The sequence below is a fragment of the Petromyzon marinus genome, chromosome 31, assembly GCF_048934315.1.
Source record: "Petromyzon marinus isolate PM22_M1 ecotype Great Lakes invasive population chromosome 31, UKy_Petmar_22M1.pri1.0, whole genome shotgun sequence".
NCBI lineage: Eukaryota > Metazoa > Chordata > Hyperoartia > Petromyzontiformes > Petromyzontidae > Petromyzon > Petromyzon marinus.
In genome coordinates, this window is record NC_133697.1 from 10429823 (window position 1) to 10449035 (window position 19213).

The 19213-nt window shown below is 48.9% G+C and overlaps 2 protein-coding genes across 4 annotated transcripts in view; one reads left to right on the plus strand and one right to left on the minus strand.

Annotated features, from left to right (window-relative positions):
* CIROP (ciliated left-right organizer metallopeptidase) lies at positions 1-17145 on the plus strand. Of its 3 annotated transcripts, none has more exons than XM_032964002.2 (13): positions 1-1798; positions 4434-4524; positions 4873-4924; positions 5448-5591; positions 6963-7082; positions 7826-7904; positions 8144-8298; positions 9416-9596; positions 9810-9879; positions 10172-10268; positions 10966-11073; positions 11792-11920; positions 15364-17145. In XM_032964002.2, the coding sequence occupies exons 1-13, from the start codon at positions 1447-1449 to the stop codon at positions 15652-15654; spliced, it is 1869 nt and encodes a 622-aa protein (XP_032819893.2). In that variant the 5' UTR covers positions 1-1446; the 3' UTR covers positions 15655-17145. The 3 variants fall into 3 exon arrangements, with proteins under 3 accessions (XP_032819893.2, XP_075927195.1, XP_075927196.1); XM_076071080.1 differs by lacking the exon at positions 1-1798 and adding an exon at positions 3348-3676; XM_076071081.1 differs by lacking the exon at positions 1-1798 and adding an exon at positions 3708-3974.
* Positions 16484-19213, minus strand: part of PARP1 (poly(ADP-ribose) polymerase 1) — a 36430-nt gene continuing 33700 nt past the window's right edge. The window contains exons 22-23 of the mRNA XM_032964004.2: positions 19096-19210; positions 16484-18582 (exon numbers count right to left, since the gene is read on the minus strand). Of these exons, the coding sequence (XP_032819895.1) occupies positions 18501-18582; positions 19096-19210 (197 nt within the window). The 3' untranslated portion in view covers positions 16484-18500. The remainder of the gene's footprint in view (positions 18583-19095; positions 19211-19213) is intronic.

Consider the following 19213-nt stretch of genomic DNA (forward strand, 5'->3'; position numbering starts at 1 on the left):
TTTTTTTAAAGCGTCACGGAGTGGACTGGGGAGGCGCCTTCGGCATGCGGAACGCGGAACGCGTGACACGGGGGAGGAAGCAAGCAACACGGGGAGACACGGAGACACTGAGAGTCACGGGGAGACAGGGGGTAGTGATAGGACAGAGACACAGAGACACTGAGAGTCACGGGGAGACAGGGGGTAGTGATAGGACAGAGACACAGAGACACTGAGAGTCACGGGGAGACATGGGGTAGTGATAGGACAGAGACACAGAGACACTGAGAGTCACGGGGAGACGGAGAGACAGGGGGTAGTGATAGAACAGAGACACAGAGACACTGAGAGTCACGGGGAGACGGAGAGACTGGTCCTAGTGAACAATGCGGTAACCACTGCACCACCGCTCCAACAGGCAGCGAGACCCATCAAACGAGATAGCGAGAGAAGAGCGACACGCCGGACACAGAGCTCAGACAGAGAACACACCGGCAGAGTAGGCCTCGAGGATAGAGACACACTAATATGACAGATCCAGAGAGGGCCAACAGAGGCACGCAGCTCAATGGACACCGGGCAGATACGGCTTCTCGTTCAGAGGGAACTAAAAATCCCTCGCTCTCGGCTCGGATTCCTCCTGGATGCTCGCGGCCAGGGCGCCTCGTTGGAGTCAGCCGACGTGTCAACAGGACTCAGCTTTGTTGTTGCTCCCCGGCTCCTGGGTTGGCTTGAGTTTTTTTTTTGGAGGAGCTCGGATCTCATCCATCCACCCACCTACCCACGGGGATTAAGAGGCGAGGTGCCCCAGTCGGAGGGGAGGTATTTTAATTGGGGCGAGGATTTCACTGCGAGAAAGTAAACAACTGCGTGCAACTCGGGGGGGGGGGGCAACGTGGGGAGGCGGACGGTGGTGGTGGTGGTGGCTCGACAAGAGCTGTGTGTACGTATGTATGGTGGACTTCTTTCGCGCCGTACGTAGCCAACCGTGTTAAGCGGAGGAGCTGGGTTTTTTTTTGTCGAGGAGGCCAAGAGGAGGATAGGAGGAAGAGCAGGGGGTTAAGAAGAGATTAAGAGGTGCAAAGTTAGCGGAGGGAAGGTACAACAGGAAGTCAGCAGCAGGAGGTTAGGAAGATGAGGAGCAGGTCAAGAGGTGGAAGATAGCAGCAGCTCAGAAGAACAACGAGTGTGAGAAGGAAATCCAGGTGGTCCTGCAAAAGGGAGGCGGCGCGAATAACAAACAAAAAGCGGAGGACTTTTTTTGACGTAAAAACTGGAGGAAGAGGAGGCGGTCAGGAGGAGCTCGTTGAGAATTTGACGAAGCAGAGCGCAGAGCGTGACACAAAACGGGAGACCCTGCAGGGGGTGGAGGCTGAGCAAGGTTCCAGGCGGAGGAGAAGGCGGTGACGACCCCAGCAGTCACCGCCTTTGGAGCAGGTTCCCTGTGCTCTGACGCCTGCGAGGACGATGGCACGCGGAGCCCTCCTGCTCCACGTGAGCGCACTGCTCGCCTGGGTCGCGAGCCCCGACTCGGGGTCGGCACGTTGCGTGCACGACATGGTGCAGCCCTCGCATGCCCCCACCGTGGTCCTGTCCTACGCACAACCGCCACCACCATCATCATCATCATCACAACCGAGAGGCGCGTTCAGGGCAGCGGCAGCGACGACGGCTGGTGGTGGTCAGCAGGACGCCCGCCCGATGAGGATCCACGTGGAGCTCCTGGCCGAGGAGTTGGGGGGCCTGCAGGCGGAGGAGAGTACGAGGCTGCAAGCGTCCGTGCAGGCGGCCGTGAGAAGGGTCTCGGAGCTGCTGGCGGGTGAGCTGTCAATCACCCCCCGCACGACTCGCAAGCACGGCCAGCGAGCGAACCGCAATTTGTTAAACAACGACGGCATTTGTTGTGTGCCGCCTTCGCCGAACTGTGGGTATAATAACATCGCTGTAAAACGACTGAAATGTGTCTGTCCGTGTGTCTGTTAGAGCATGAAACAATAACACAAACCTTAAAGGCCTTCGTCAATTCACTGCTGGATGGAGGCCTCCCCACACCGTGTTGGTCACGGGGGTTGGTTGTTGTGTGACCATAGACTTTATATTTCCCACGCTGCATCGGTTCAGATATCTCTCACCACTGATGTTAGAAGTGGCCGCGATTAGATATCAGTTCTGGCCAGATTCATCGCAAAATTACACTAAGCAGTGCATCACTGATCTATTTTATTTGTGAGGGTTCCTAGGTTGTGCAAGGCGGTTGTGTGGATTTGTGGCTTTTCACCTCGGTTAAAATCTCTGTTGCCTACAGTTGAGAGTTTGGAACGGGTTTGTTCAACTAAAACAAATATATATTAGGTAAAGTGTGATGAATGAATGGATGGGGTCTTTGGGGAGGGCCAAAAAACTGTGAAATGTCACAGGTATTTGACAGCGATGCTATTACCCATACCAAGAGGCTCTTGGCTGACTGATGTAAATTGTAATGATGTTCTAGAAGGGTGAGAGAAAGCTGAAAACTTGGCACAAATATAGCCAAATCTATGCTCCGAACTAAATGCATCCGGAAAACAAGAATTATTAAAATAAATTGGCGCTCCAAACATGATGTCACTGGAGTGAATTCGAGTGAGAGTCTGGTTGGCTAATGTAGTTAGGTTTAGGGATAGGGCTATCGGATCTGGCTGACTAGTTGAAATAGTACAGGGTGATCCAGATGTTTTATGACCCCCCCCCCCCAATTAATTGAACCCTAACATTGTTGTATTTTAAAATTCATTTCTGTTTGAAATAAACCTTTTAAAATATATATTAAGTTTAAAAAATTTAAATGGGAGGTCACAAGACATCTGGACGACCCTGCAATGTCACTGCTGCAAATGCTGCCTCTGCGAACTTCATATGCAGCAGAGTCCCCACGTCTACGCTATGCCCCCCCCATCCCCCCCCCCCCCCTTATCAGCTGGCTTAATGCCACCAATAATCACATCTGAGAATGGCGAGAGAGAGAGAGAGCCATCATGACAGAATAACAGTGCCAGGGACCCACACAGGAGGTTAGTGGCGGGGAGGGGGAATTGGGGGCGGTCAACGATTAACCCAGAGAGGCTGGGTGTGCACGCGTCTCTATGGTGTGATATTTGTTGCTATAATATTTTGGCGAACATTAAACGCCGAGGATCATAGCAACAAATGTCGTGCCATACGTCTCGCCCGACAGCTCTGCAAGTCACGCGACACGCGAGCTGCACGCGTGGTAGAGAAGCCTCGAGAGCCACTCTCCATGTTTTTCTTGTTCGTGTTTTTGTTGTTTTGTTTGTTGTGGTTGCACCCGATTCAAGAGCCGAATGGCTCACAGGGCTATACCAAAATAAAGAAACTGAAACTCCATCCCGCCGGATTGCTAACATAGCATATAATCACTAACACACATTACAACTAATTACTAATCTACAACGCATTATTAATCATAACCATTGACTGATTACTAATCGATTATATAATTACAATACCCCCCCCTCCGCCTCTAATCACTGCACCTGATATGAGTTAAATGATGACGTCACCCTGCTGCTCTATATAAAACCGGGAGCAAGCGAGGGCTTTACCATTCTGGCGAATTTCCCGATGATGCTGGATGTATTTACCAGCGAAACGTCGTACTCAAACTGTAAATGTTGTGGATTCACTCTTCAACACACCGGTGGGCTAAAGTAGTGAATTATTTGTGTTTTGTCAACGTGACACTTTTTTGCTGATTGGCCGTGTCGGGTGGTGGAGGGTTACGACACATTTATAAATAACGCGATCTAACCCAAAAACCTTTATTATGAGCGCTATCGTCAGTCGTACCGATTTATTTACGGGGGCCAATGAGAGTAAACGACTTTTTGATAACCCCACTCATTGAACAAATACACGTTGAATTGCATATCACGTCATACCGCTGTTATTGGCTGCGTAATGGAATCGGAACCGCTCAAGTAAAGCCACCTCTGATGGTACCGGCAAGTGCAATATCTGAAATCTTGTTTGTAATTATCGCTGCGTATCAATAATACGTTATGCCTGTATCGATCCGCCACCTCCTCCGAGCGATTTCATGAAATGTGTCATTTCGGGTGCCCGTGTGTGTGGACAGTACATCTGTCTGCTAGTGCGGAGCGGTGGCACATTGCGCTTCGAACCCGGTGGCCCGAGTTCGATTCTGCTCACGGCTAGCATAAGTGGCGAATATTTGAATAGGGCCTGGGTCTCCCCAAGTTTGGTTCGGCCTGAAATGAGTATCGGGTGCGGTGTGTGAACATCAGTGCTGAGGAGACCGGTAGCTGGGAGTGGTGTTTGCCCTCTTCCCCCCTTTGTGTACTGTTCCGGCCATCATAGGTGTTCACTAATAACAATTGCCCCAACAGTCTGTTAAAGGCTATACGGGGGATCTTTGTCTTTGTTTGTGTGTGCAGTGATCCCTGTGTCAGGTCCACTGCGTTTGAGCCGAACTCCCAGCAAATACTGCAAGAGCTTCTGGCCCCAGTCATATGAGAATGGAGGGAAGTAGGTGCTCTCTAACTACACTGAACCATCATATCCATACACATCTCCATCATTACCACGACCAAACACTGCTCACACACATCAACAGTACTCCCCATCACTAAACACACACATCTATCATTACCCACACCCGATCATGGTTACTGCCTTTCCATGCACCACATCACTATCCCCTTGGCTACAGCACCTCCACACAGAAGGTCCAGCAACGTCCCTTCTTTAACATCAATCGTAAAAAAAACATGCCGTGAGCTTGAGTGCTAACTCTGGAATCCCATCGCCCTCGTGCTCCCCTCTCCTTCCCTCTGTCCTCTCTCCCTCCATCCCTCCACATGGCTCCTGTCACAGGTGCTCCACTTTGGACAGCAGGTACACTGGGGAGATGTGTTTGGAAGCAAAGGTACAGCCTCATCACCACTATCACCACTGTCATGATCACGATTACCATTGCTGCTACACCTACCACCACCACCATCTCCTCCACCGCCACGATCATCATGAAACACCATGTATCATCACTGCCATTTTCATCACCAACACCATCATCAATCATCATGTATCATCGATTAATCACAAACACCACAACCATCAGCACCACAAACACCTCCACCGTCATCAATCAACACAAGCATCCGCAACACTGCTACCATCATCACCACCTTCGTCGCTAACATGACCGCCATCAAAAGACAAACGATAGTCTCACTGACAACAACGACAACAACCGCCATTCGCCACTAAGTGGCGGAGACGTCACCACGGCGTTTGTGCCAGGCTGCGTGCACTTCAAGGCCACGTGAAGCATCGAACGCCCACTGGCAGGAGGTGACGGGACAGACCCAGCAGGTGCCCATGGGTCGACTCATTGAGATGACCGGCAGATTCACCGCCACCACCGTCTTCCTCCATCCCGATCGGCTCAGATCCCTGAGGAGCACCTGCTGGGCTACTCAACGTGGGGCAGCTCGGGTTCCGGTGTGGAGATCCGTGGGGACGGTCCCGGGGTCCTGGACTCCGACTTCATCCTCTACGTGCGCGCCGCCGACACCCTCCGCTGCGCTGCCGGGGTGCGAACCGACGCCCTGGAGCTCGACTGCGGCGTGGCTATCGAGTGTGCGGGCAGTGTAGTTCATTTCAGTTCATTTATGTTGGTATAGCCCTCTGAGCCATTCGGCTCTTGATTCGGGTGCAACCGCAACAAACAATTAACATTAACAAGATGTTAAATTGACTGCACGCAAACAGAAACATCCAGGGAAAAAAAAAACATTAAAATCTTCCAGAAAAAGCGCCGTTAGTTAATGCTGTGTGCAAAAAATCCCAGCTGGATGCTAGATAAACAACAAACAATCACAATACAATTTAGGTAAAAGTTACGTTTAAATCTATACTACAACAAACAAATATGGCCAAATTTGAATCTTATTCGAAATCACTAAAATAACGCTATAAAAACAATGTTACAGTGATCATAGGAACTGCGATCGAAATTTAACAATAGTGATATACATAACATGTACTACCAAACTCTGCAGTGCACTCGCATCGGGGCCAACGGGCTTATGGGGGTCAGGGATACAGAGTCGGGGGGGGTGGGGGGGGAGCGCCCAAGCCAACCACCCCTCGTCCACTGACCGAAGTGGGCACTCCCTGTTAGCAGCAGGCACGGCACACGAGTGGTGTGGTGCGGCATGGCCAGCACCGTGGCCAGCCGCCTTTGTCTCCCCAAGTGCTGATGTGTATATGCAACACCAGCTATTATTTTTAGGCTGAGTCGCCCAAGGGGAGGCCAGGCACCCGTTCAGATATCACTCGCAACTGACAATGGTTGTTGAAGGATTGCCGACAGGAAGTCATGGGACAGAGCCAAGTGTTCACTGAGATGACTGGCAGATGCACCGCCTGTACTCCACAATGTGCCACCTACAAAAAAAAGATCCCCCTTGTAACCTTAACAGACTGTAGGGACAAGTGCTGTTAGCTTGCACCTATGAAGGCCGGCACGGCACACGAGGGGGTGGGTGGCCAGCGCCGCACCCGACCGCCTTTGTCTCCCCAATGGCGATGTTTACACACCGCACGAGGTGTTTATTTGAGGCTAAGTTGACCTAGGGGAGGCCCAGGACCAGTTCAGATAATTGTCACCGGTGTGTGGCCGTGAGCGGGAATCGAACTTGGGTAGCCGGGTTCGTAGCGCAGCGCGCTAACCGCTACACTGCCGCTCCCTACACATATACACACACCTATACACAAGACACCTATACACACGACACCTGCACACACAAGTGACACACATGCACAAACAAACTTGTATCTGCCCCACCCACCGTCGCCCCTATGTTCCCTCGTCTTCACTAACCCTGGACCCTGCACCCTCGACTCGGACTGGAACCCTGACCCTGCACTGGAACCCTGACCCTGCACGTGCGGTGCATCAGGTCACCGCCTACGCCGCCTACTGTCAGCTGGACCAGGTGGACCGGCCCGTGGCCGCGGCCGCCACCTTCTGCCCCGCGTCGCTCCGGGGCGACGCCTTCAACAGTGAGAGCACGGCGCTGGTAAGCAGGGATCAGTGGTGGACAAGAAGGACTTTGTGATAAAAGGCTGGGTGAAACAAAGGCTCTGATGGTTGGTGCCCTTGTGATGATTTGATCCGATGGATGGTTGCGATGAACGTGATGCTGGCGATGATGATGCACTGGATGTGATTGATGGACATTATAGAACGTTTGGTGTTGCACGTGATGGCTAAGTTATGGATGGATGGACGGAGATGATGAATTTAATGATTGCGATGCATAAATGAGGTGGATTAGATGAATCTCATCTATGGAAGTGATTGGACGTTTAAGCAAAAATATGCGTCAGGTGTAGGTGGCGCACGCCTCTAATCCAGCACTGTGGAAGCGTGGGTTGGTGGATCGCACAAATATTGCGAAACTCCCTTCCCGTGGGCATCAAGGTTCACCAGGAGGTGGTACAGCAAAAATGTGGACTCCACTTTTTTCGTCTGTATGGAATTTAGTGTTTCCCCCTTGCATGATTGGGTTTTCTCAGGATCCTTCCAATTTCCTTCCACATTGTAAACACTCATAAATTGGCCTATAACACGTTAATATATAAATAACTGCAGAGCTTGGGGGGAGGAGGCCAAGCTCACCGATTGGCTGCTGCCTTTCCCGCTTATCTGTGGTTCCTCGTCGCCTCCGAGTCGTTAGAAAATACTGTTCAGCGGCGTGTCACAAATTGAAATGATGAATAAATTATCATAATATTTGGCGCTGACGCTGTTTTCACACAGGCCGTCATTCATGAGCTCTTCCACGCACTCGGCTTCTCCAAGGACCTCTACAGCAAGTGGCGCGACTGCAGCGACTCGGGTGAGCGCGCGGCACCCCCTCGTGTCGTCGCCACTAACGGAAACCTTAGTGAGCAGATGGAACTTTCAAAAACCGAGTCGAGTGCTCTCGTCTCGGCTCTTTCATTCTTCATTGAGTGCGCCTCGGCAAGCAATTCGCACCTGTAAACGCTGATAAGAATTATCCGAATAACACATCGAACTCTGTGCGACTGACCGACCCCACCCCCCTACCACCCACTGCGACGGATCGATGCGCAGCGCTGGCGCTGGGCCGGGACTGCTCCCCGCGGGCCCAGGTCACAAACGAGGACGCGCACGGGCAGCAGCGCGTGTTCACCCCGGCCGTGCTGCGCGCCGTGCAGCACCTCCTGGCCTGCAACTCCTCCGAGTGCGGCGGGGTCCTGGAGGACGCGGTGACCACCCTGACCCCAGCATGACCCCACTCTGACCCCCCCCCCCAACCTTATCTTGACTGCATCGCGCAGTTTCAGACGCGCTTCTGCGGCCGTCTGGAACGCTCTTCCTTCCGATATTAGGAAGCCACTGGAGCTATGTACTTTTAAATGATCTTGATTGAAAAGTCATTCCTTTCGAACTGCTTATTGCGTTTAGTTTGCTGTCTTTCCCCCACACCTCCGATTAGCGCAGTTGGTTATGTACGGTGCGAAAGAAGTTCAACAACATATGACACCACCTTGAACTAAACCTGAGGTGGGGTACCCACAGTCCGCAGGCCATATCCGGTCCACGGCTTAAATTAATGTAGTCCGTGGCCACATGAGGCCTACCACTTAGGAACGGCCCGCAAATAAAATATAGTCTTCACTGCAGGCATCTCGGCCACACCAAACGGGTACTATAGGGAAATATTGTCGACCGGGCAATAGTTTATAATTTTACTTCTGTCACTGCCAAGGCCTCCTGCACCGCACCTTAAACTTGAGAAGACCCCACTTTGTTCCAAACATCCCCAACCCAACCTGCACCACAACCCTAACCCTCTTACCCTCACCTGACCCCGAAAGTGACCTCACCCAGTGCCGGAATAAGCTAGTGAGGGGTCCTAAAGGGGCCCTAAATTAAGAAAAACACGTATATATTCAAACATTTTTTACTTGTATAGTAAAGTAATTGTATTTTTTCATTTGCTATACAGCCAGATAATACGACAAATCGCTAACCTTAAACACCCATTCGTTCGTAAAAGTTGAAGGCAGTATAGTACTATAGTAATAGAGCAAGTGCAGAATCACTGAACCGGAATTGATAAGCTTAAAAGCATTCAGCGTGGGGCTCTTGAAAGTGCGGGACTCGTAGCTACAACACGTGTAGCTACTACACGTGTTTTAGCTACTACACGTGTTTTAGCTACTACACGTGTTTTAGCTACTACACGTGTTTTAGCTACTACACATGTCGTAGCTGCTACACGTGTCATAGCTGCTACACGTGTCGTAGCTGCTACACGTGTTGTAGCTACTTTTGCTCCTAGGATATAATCCGGCTCACCCCTCGATCCCGCCCCCGCAGGACGGCTCGTCGGTGGCATCGTCGCACTGGGAGGCGCGCGCGCTGCAGGGCTCCATCATGACGGCATCGCTGGGAGCACCCGGCCTCGTGCTGGTGGACACGGTGACGCTGGCGGCGTTGGAGGACACGGGGTGGTACCGCGTCAACTACAGCCGGGCCGAGCCACTCGTTTGGGGCCGTGGTACGTACGTACAGAAGACAAAGACCCCTCCCCCCAACCCCCCTATAGCCTTTAACAGACTGCTGGGGCAAGTGCTGTGAGCACCTGTGAAGGCCGGCACGGTGCACTAGGGGGTGGGGTGTCCAGCACCACGCCTGGCCGCCTTTATCTCCCCAGTGCTGTTTCATTATGACTTATTAATTGTATGTCACATGCACCTCACTTTGCCTGCAGGTCAGGGGGGAGACTTCGGTTTGGTCTCCACGTGCTCCACTCCAGATTCTCCCTTCTTCTGCCAGGGAAGGTGACAACTACAAAAACTACTAACAACCACCACCCTTACACAAGCACACATGCACAGAATGGGATAAAAAAAAACACATTCTTGTAAATGGCAGAGGAATTTAATTGTAACATCCGCATACCCACAAAACTGTGGGTCTACAGATGTGCAGTTATGTGGATGTTAGGATATACGAAATTGCAGTTGTGCGGTTATGCGGATTTGCAGCGATATGGATGTGCAGTTCCGGGAATTGATATGCGGATGTGCGGTGATGTGAATGCATATGCGGCTGTGTGGTTGTGCGGTATAGCGGACTAGGGTGCCACTACCTGCACCTGCACAAAGGTCGCTGCGACACTGACTCATTCCTGAACGGCTGCCGCATCTACAAGCCACTCGTCAGCAAGGTCAGAGCTCACATCTATGCCACGAGAAATTTAATTTGTCCGTCTGAGAGTCCGTCAGTCACAGCTCTTGCTTGAATAACTTTCATCTTCCAGTCAAATAAGAGTTCATTCGAATCGGAAGGAAACGGATCGATGGCTTCGATAACGATCTGTGTACGACCTATGACCTTTCAGCGGCATAAAAAAACCCATGTGAAAATGTTTACTGTGCTGTTATGGAATTCTAGACATGTTTAACGCTCTTGCCAATCCTAATATTAAATTCCTAAAAAAATCCACTCACATCTGTATTTAAAGACCAGAGCAGAACCTAACAAAACATGCCAACATGTACGGGGCGTGCTTCTCCCCGTTTCTCAACCAACCTATGATTTCATCTCTCTCGACTGGTAAATCCTCCGTGTAAATCTGCGTTTTACACACAAGTGCATCGTTCTCAACACTTCATTGCGTCAATTTATCCGACGGTCCTGGGCCCGTGCCTGGTGAATTATTTTGTTTCACGAAGCTCCTTGTCCTTCCCCCCGCACCTCCGATTAGCACCGTCGGCTACGTACGGCGCGAAAAGAAGTTCAACATTACATACGCATACAGCACACATTAGCCTCTGGACGAGAAGGCGTTATTTTTTCCTCTCGGGTTGTCACACGACGGCGTGCACTCTGCCCCCCCCCCCCCCCCCCCCCCCGTGGTGCAGGGGGAGTGCTGGCTGGAGGCGAATGCCCCCTCCGTCGCAGAGCGGAACTCCACGGGCGAGGTTTACCTGAGCAACAGCCGCTGCTTCTTCTCAAACCTCAGCCGACAGGTAAGAGAGAGGGCTTCGGCATTGCCTGGGCATCTCTCCAGAGCCAGCTCCCAGTCAGCTCGCCAGAAAAGCTGACCAGAAAACAGCTTACCAGAAATCTGACTATAACAGCTCACCAGAAACAGCTCAGCAGAAACAGCTCTCCAGAGCAGCTCGCCATAATGAGTACAACTGTGGCCTTAAAAGGAAACAAAATACATATTGTGCGACGTTTCGGGTAATGGACCCCCCTCCTCTATGGCACATAAATCGTGCGCCACTGCCAACGCAGAAGCATCACCACGTAACCTGCATAGGTAGACATGCTCACTCATCTGGGCATCTCACCTGAACAAAGCACATCACCTGGGCATATCACCTGAAGAGGTTACATGTCCTTTGACTCACCAGTATACCTGACAAGTAGGCAAGCTCACGCCCACCCAGACACCTCATCTGGACAAAGCACGTATGCCGCTGTCTTATCACTTAAGCACCTCACTTGATCAGATACATGCTCACAAATCAGTGTACCTCACCTGTAACACGTACTCCCCCCATCAACTGCATCACCTTACCTGTGCACACACGTTATTGCCAACTGGGCCTCTCGCCTGTACGAGCAGGCTTACTCACCCGAGCGCCTTACCTGCGCAGACGTACGCTCACTGTCCCGTGCGCACCTCACCCCACCCCCGTGATGCTAACCCCACCCAGGTCCTCCCCTATTCCCCTCTAGGGTGTCCCGTCTAACTCCTCGGGGCTGCTCGGACGCTGCTACGCACACCGCTGCCTCGGGGAGGAGCAGGTGGAGGTGCGCGTGGGCGACTCGGGGTGGACGCCGTGTCCCGCAGGGTCCAGCATCAAGGTGTCCGCCCCCACTTCTTCTTTCGTACGACTGCTGATGTAGATGCAGAGCAACTACAATTTCACATTTGGGGTCAAGCCAGATAACTGCGTCAGGAGCAGCGAAGTGTATCGCTGTGATGTCTCCTTCTCATTTGTGGATGGGGCATTGCGTCGATATACGTTGTACGGCCTGTTCTGGATGACCACAGTCGCACACTGCTGGAGAGTTTTTAATCATCCATTTGTGCATCAGGTATCCCGCATCTGCTGCCATGGTCTGTGGAGTGGATGCGATTTAAGGTGGACCATGAGCTTTGTGGAAGATCAAACCCAGGGATCTTGTGTTTTGGGTCTTTGACAATAAGGTGTTTGTGAGTTCTTTTGAACTCCATTCAGCTCTCCAAGCTTCATCAGGGTTGAATGCGCATTGTTTAAGGTTAAGCGCATTGGTCCAACAGCGATGACGAAGGGTCGTTATTGAGGTCTTGCTTTCCTCGATTCGCAGGACTTCCCAGAGGGGTGCAGCGGATGGGTGGGGGGGGAGATGTGTGACTGCACGGGCAGCCAGGGTGTTGGGGTCGTCACTGACAGTGACCAGCTCACCCAACTCTCAACAGCACCAGTGATGGGATTGGAACTCTTTGACAAAGGGAGTCGAACTATAATTCCCTTAGAACTACACGAAGAGGATTCTAACTTAATACTCAAGGAACTATAAGTCCACAATTATACGTTTTGAATATTATACTAATGGCATTTAAAGTCTGATGGGATTGAAGCCCTATACAATACAAATGAAAGTAGAACTCGTATAATAATGGGTTTACAACTATGGATATCTAATAGCATTCCAAGTGTAATGAGTTTAGAACTCTACACTGTAAATGTGTGTTTTTTTTTAACAGTATACTAATGGGATTTGAACTCTCATCAGAGTCAAACACGGAATTCAAACTCTGCTAAGTGACTGCAAATACATTTCTTAAAGGATTTGTGCCGTTGTAATGGAACTAAAAACACCATTAAACCTGACAAGCATGGAATTCAAGCTCTACAAATATTGGAGCATTGGCGCAGTGGTTTGTGCACATCGCGCTGTATCTGGAAATAAGGACTCGTTCAGATGTCACGAACGAGTGACATCTGAACAAGTCCTTGTTGCACCCCCCCCCCCCCCCCCGTCTTCACCGATACTTGACGACAGCAGGGACCGAAACATTGCCAAAGCCTCATGACAGACATGGCGTGGGGGAGGTCTTCCTCTAACAGTGGATTGACAAATGGATGACAATATAATTAATACTCTGCCAGTTAGGATATTGGATTTCCCTCCCCGAGTGAATCTTCTGCCTGCCTGGTACCCTTCCTCCCCACTCGCATGAGAGAAAATGTTCCATTCTAACCTGAACAGAATGTGTACAAGTTTTCCTCACTTTAAGCAGTAAATGCGTTCCAAGAAAAGGGCGCACAAACTGCATGAGACGTCTGCCTGCCACGTAGCACATACACGGTGCTTAAAAAAATGTGAACACTTATATGGAACTATCGTTTCTAAATGAAAAAAGAACGGATGATAGACTGTAACATAACAAATGTATGTTCAATCTTGATTTGAAGCTTTCGTGACTGCAGAAATCCACTCTTTGGTTCTTTCGGTAAAGTCACGTAGGTATAAAATAAATCACGACGTTTCGGGCACAACACATGCCTCAGCAGCATGCCATGGCTTTCCCACCTGATGACGGACGCTTGTGTTGCGCCCGAAACGTCGTGATTTATTTTATTTTATACCTACGTGACTTTACCGAAAGAACCAAAGAGTATAAATGTATGTTCATAGCTTCAAAAAGTCAAAGAGTCTCCCACTTGTTCGCCATCGTTGTCAACGCACGCCTGGAATCTTCTCCACGTGGTCTCCAGAGCCCGGAGGCAGCAGCACATTTCTTGTAGTATTGTTGCAAATTCTCGGGAGTGTTAACATTTTTTTTTAACCACCCCCTGTACAGCACTCACAATAGCGAATTGAAACTTCAAACAGCGAATTTTTTGTAGAAATAGGTGAGGTGCATCTACCCGAAATCGCACAAACCGAACCTGCATAAAGCGAGGGAAATCTGTTAAATGGATGCTTAGTTCGTCTCAGAGATGTTGCACTTACATTTTGAGGACAATATTTTTGAAAACCACACCGACCTTGAAAATTCTCTCAACTTTGTACGGAACCGGCATCGTTTCAGCATATTTGTCCTCTTTTCTCTGGTTGCTGGAAACTGATCGCAAGGGCCGCGTACTGCTTTTGCGATGTAAAACAATGAGCACCAGTGTTCACTGTGGATCTGGCGATGACACAGCTTGCACATTTTTTTCGTCCTTCCACAAAGACGCTCAGCCAGGATCAGTGTCACACACGTTCCAGTAACTTGGCTTTTGGCTACGATCAAAATCCATTATCTCAACGTATGTTCGTCTACACAAGGAAAATTAAATGCCAATGGAGCAAGTTTGCAAAGCATGGAGAGTTGGATGCTTGGCATTACCACTTAAATTAGAGAACATAGGCTAGGTAGAACCGTTGCATTTACTCTAGATTTGAAGTTTTCGTGACTGCAGGGATCCATACTCTTTGGTTCTTTCGGCAAAAGTCACGTAGGTAGAAAACATGTACCCTTTATAAGCTCTTGTTGTTAGCAGATCTTTCTCCTAAATCAGCAGTTTTCCTGCTGTATCGGTTCCACGTGATGACGGTCGCTTGTGTTGCGATCAAAACGTCGTGATTTCATTTTGATTGTTTTATACCTACGTGACTTTACCGAAAGAACCAAAGAGTATTGCATTTACTGTTTAGAAAAAAAGCACTGGGCTTGGGCAGGACACGTCACGAGAAGGAATGATGGCCGGTGGTCAAGACAAACGACACAGTGACGGTTAAAGGAGGAAACGTGCCCGAGAGTACATATACCATGGAGAAGAAGTGATTAAATTAGCTCATATGCAGATACTAATTTTTACATGGTGGGACTGAGATAGATGGCTTTGGGGATGCTTTCATCCAGCAGTGGAATGGCCATTGCTGATGGTGGGGTTTTTTAAAAATATGTATTGAGTTTATCACACTAGTATCATGGTTACAATACTTTTACATCTGAAACACTCAATTCGGACTCCGAATGTCAAAAATTACAAGGCTGGATGATTTCCTTAATGTTTTATGAGAGCAGTCATGGTTTTTGGAACCACATGTGTGCATGTCACACCAATAATTAAGTATATTGTTTGAACAAAATTTTACTTTAGATTTATGTTCGTTAGAAATCAAAAGATTGCAATGATGAAATACATTGGAGGGCAGAAGTTCAGTTTACTGTGATCATTAATGTCTTTTGCAGTCTTTTAAAAAAAAATCTCATTTTATAATTGCCAATTTATAATTTCCCCGAAATTAAATTCCTATTTCCACGCCAGGTTCCCGGCTATGACGGGGTGTTGATGTGCCCCACTGGGAGGCTCTGCCGTGATTACACGTCATCGACCACGACCGCCTCAACCACTTCAACAACGACCGCCACAACCACGATAATAACCAGGCGAACCAATTCAACGACGACCACCGGGCCACCCGCAAAGTCAACTGCGACTCTGAAGCCGTCGCTCTCTGAAGCCAGCAGGGGCTTTGCTGCATTGATCCCAAGGGAGGTCACAGTGCTGGGAGTTGCGGTCGCGTTCGGCCTAATGTTCGCCCTGAGTTCCTACTAGAAATGTCAACTTGAGGACTTTTTATTCTGAAAGAAGATACAAATTTGTGATTGTAAAACGCAGTGCAATGCCATCATCGCTGTCTGGGATATGGCTCCTTTGAAGAGCCGGTCCCCGAAATTCAAATCCTGGTCAGGGTCAATCTACAATCCATCAGTCATCTGCGATAAGCTGAATGAATCAAGCCCACTTAGGAACCACCCAAGCTATGGACCTAGATTGATAGCCTAGTTGGAAACCCTGGCATTTATATTGGTCATGGATTCACATGTAAAATTGGTGAAATAAGCACCATCTGGAGACGGTGAAATATTTGGCAAATGGAATCCAATTGTAGCAATTAATTAAATAAAGACAGCCTGGCCAAAGGAATGACATTTTCATCACTTAAGTCAGAAAATATAAGTTACGCAGTGCCTCATGTGTCAAGATCATTATTAAACTGAAAAGCCCCTACAATGTAAATGGGAGTGGCCAAACATCCGAATGCTGAAAACACCTGCACATTTTTAAATTGGTATTACGAAGAGCAACATTGGCCTCGACTGTGGAAACCTGGCAGGACCCTCTTGATAAAGTACAGTACTGAGACCGAGCGAGACTTTCCTGGGTAAACAAGGGGAATCATAATATGGGCCACATCACTAAAATGCAGAATTTCCACCACTGACGCAGGATGAATGGTGAGCAAAGAGCACAGCCTGATGTCGAAGAGCTGCCACACTATAAAATGTAGCAATGAATGTTATCTTTGTGAAGAAACGGTATATCCATATATAAATAAAAACAAGACAACAGTTTCTCATACACTAAGCGGTCGCATCAGTAGTTATTCATTATGAAAAAGGTTTTATTAAATGAAAGACGCTACACTGTGGTTGTTTTATGCAAAAATCACAGATGTAAAGGTATAGAGACGCAGTTGGGGTTACCTGGGCCGTACGTTGTAGCCCAGAACCAGTGTGTGAGGTCATAACAGGGTGCTCACCTATACAGTAACTCAAAACCAGAGAGAGCTTCACAAGGTAGGATTAATATCAAGTTATTTTAAAACATACAAAAGTGAAAACGTGAAAGCTTGAGTAGCAAAAACTAGCAGACTTCAAGCAAGCGCAACTTGTCTAGACGATCGAAGCAGGCTACATTTCACATACGGCACGTTCTAAACACGAGGCTGCTATTGGCTTCTTAATAGCCCTACCTTATATGTTTGCATGTTTCAAGCGTCTTATCATAGATGATCTATCGTTATACAAATAACAACCAAAACTAGCACTTGGGGAAACTAGTGTTCTGGCCTTGACTCAAAAAATGTTGGAGCACTAGGATGCATGACAATTTTACAAGTGTCTGTTAATGTGTTTGCCTGCTGCACAACAGTTACAGATAGTCGCAACAGACCCCATGTTGGAGTTACACAGCATGGTGTAGCCCATTGTGGGGAAGAGATTAATGAAGGCCAGCCTATAAAACCTGAGGTATATATGAAAATCTGGGAAAAACCTTTTTCAGCCACCTTATATTCTCATGTTGCATGTTGGTGATCTTAACATCACATGCACCACAATTGTGACCCAAGATTTTAGAATCCAACTCACAGCTTTCAGTATGTGAAATGTCTCACAAATCATAACTTGCAGATTGCAGCAGAAAAACACACTTCCAGATTCAAATGTTGACTGTGTGTACCTTATGTTCTAAAGTGTTGCATTAACATAGTTTAGCTTACGCTTTGGTTTTTTCGGTAAAGTCACGTAAATAAAATGAAATAAATGAAAACTAAATTAAATCACGTTTCGGAGGCAACACACGGCTTAACTTAGCCCTCCCCCCACCCACGTCCCTTCCTGGCTCCTCCCCCCCCCCCTTAACCTGTATATAATCTCGGGTGTCTCAGAGCTCTTCACTTGACACAGATATTTTGCTGTGACTGTTCCACCTGAAGACGGAAGCTTGTGTTGCCTCCGAAGCGTCGTGATTTAATTTAGTTGTTTTCATTTATTTTATTTTACCTATGTGACTTTACCAAAAAAACCAAACAGTATGAATCCTTGCAGTCACGAAAGCTTCAAATCTAGAATAGTTTAGCTTATACAAATAAATCAGTTTGGTCTCCTTTGCGAGTGAGGAGTTAACTTTCCCCGCGCACTCACTACTGCTACATCGATTAACATAGATCTCACTTATAATACTCGTTCCACGATGCTTTCAAATCCTTGCACGGTGCTAGTGAAGTTCAACACACCCCACGTGCCCACACTAACCATCGTCCCCACCACTGCCAATGACCACAGCCCACAGCGTACACCGCTCGCCAACAACACGCGCGAGATAGGTGGAATGGTGTTTTCCATCAAATGCTCCGCGAGACCACGGGCTCTCTGCTACGTCGTGTGATCTGCTCCATTCAGTTTCCAAGAGGATCCCCCCCTCCCCCCAGGACGTGGAGTGAAACGATGAGCATCGTGCCGAACAACACGTATTACAACCCGAAAACATATCAGTGAGCTCACCTCGCCATAATCGTTAAAACGTTCTGACTATATAAACGTTACACTGATTACATGGAAATAAACTGCAGTGTTCCACCTACACCTCCACGTGTCAACACCGATGTTAGCGCTGATTGAGGGGCGTATCTGTGGGGCGTGCAAGTAGTTGTGCATGTTGCCTGTGTGTGGTGTAAGAGGTGTCGCAGCGCTCTTTAAGTTTGTGATGCCACGGCTTACTCAAACTTGCGGCTCAGATTCTTTGTGTCCAACTGTGTTGTGTCAGCATGTTCAGTCCAGTCCCTTGGTGTGCGTGTTTGTTTTTTTTGTTTTGTGTGTTTTCCGCCTGTCGCTTGTCTACCACAGCTGCATCTTGTACTTGAAGTTCAGTTTGAGCAGGTACTTGATGTTCACCTGAGCCACGTCGTAAACGATGTATCTGGAGGAAGGGCACGTTAAGGACAATGTGTGCAGCAATAGATGCTTAGACATGAGAAACGTAAAACTCACCTGTACAACTAATCCCAACAACAGCCACCTGTACAACTGCTCTAACAAAACCCAACTGTAAAACAAAACCTAATGAAGCCTTGCAAGCCTGGTCAATGAAACCTTCCTAATAAAATTTGGCCACACAACCAATTCTATATATTCCAACTATTTGGTTGGCACAGACAGAAACAGGGGCTTGATATCAGCCGGGTTTGGCGAGCGAGAAAATATTTCCGTACCCAGAGGTGCGCCACAGTCGGTATACTTCTCACCATGGCTGCGGCTACTCGTCACGTGCCACCTCCCCACAGCCTACCAGCAAACCCAGAAAATATTCAGTGAGAATACGAGCCCACGGCAGGACTCGCTGTCGTGGGCGTTAACGGTGCTCAGGGGAGGGAAGAGAGCGCGGGGACGAGAAGGGGAGTGGAGGCAGGGAGGCCGGGCTAGCGAAGGATACTCGTTGTACAGCAGGCTGGTGTCGTTGATGCCTGTCGCGGAAGGATTGCCAATTGGCACCTGCACGCCGTTGAGAGTCACGGTCTTCTTCGGGTCAGGCGCCGTCTTACCCACACCTG

Coding starts and splice junctions, on each gene's coding strand:
- CIROP (XM_032964002.2), top strand. CDS start 1,447: ATGGCACGCGGAGCCCTCCTGCTCCACGTGAGCGCACTGCTCGCCTGG. Junction 7,083..7,825: donor ACAGTGAGAGCACGGCGCTG/GTAAGCAGGGAT, acceptor GTTTTCACACAG/GCCGTCATTCATGAGCTCTT. Junction 11,921..15,363: donor CCGCAGGGTCCAGCATCAAG/GTGTCCGCCCCC, acceptor TTTCCACGCCAG/GTTCCCGGCTATGACGGGGT.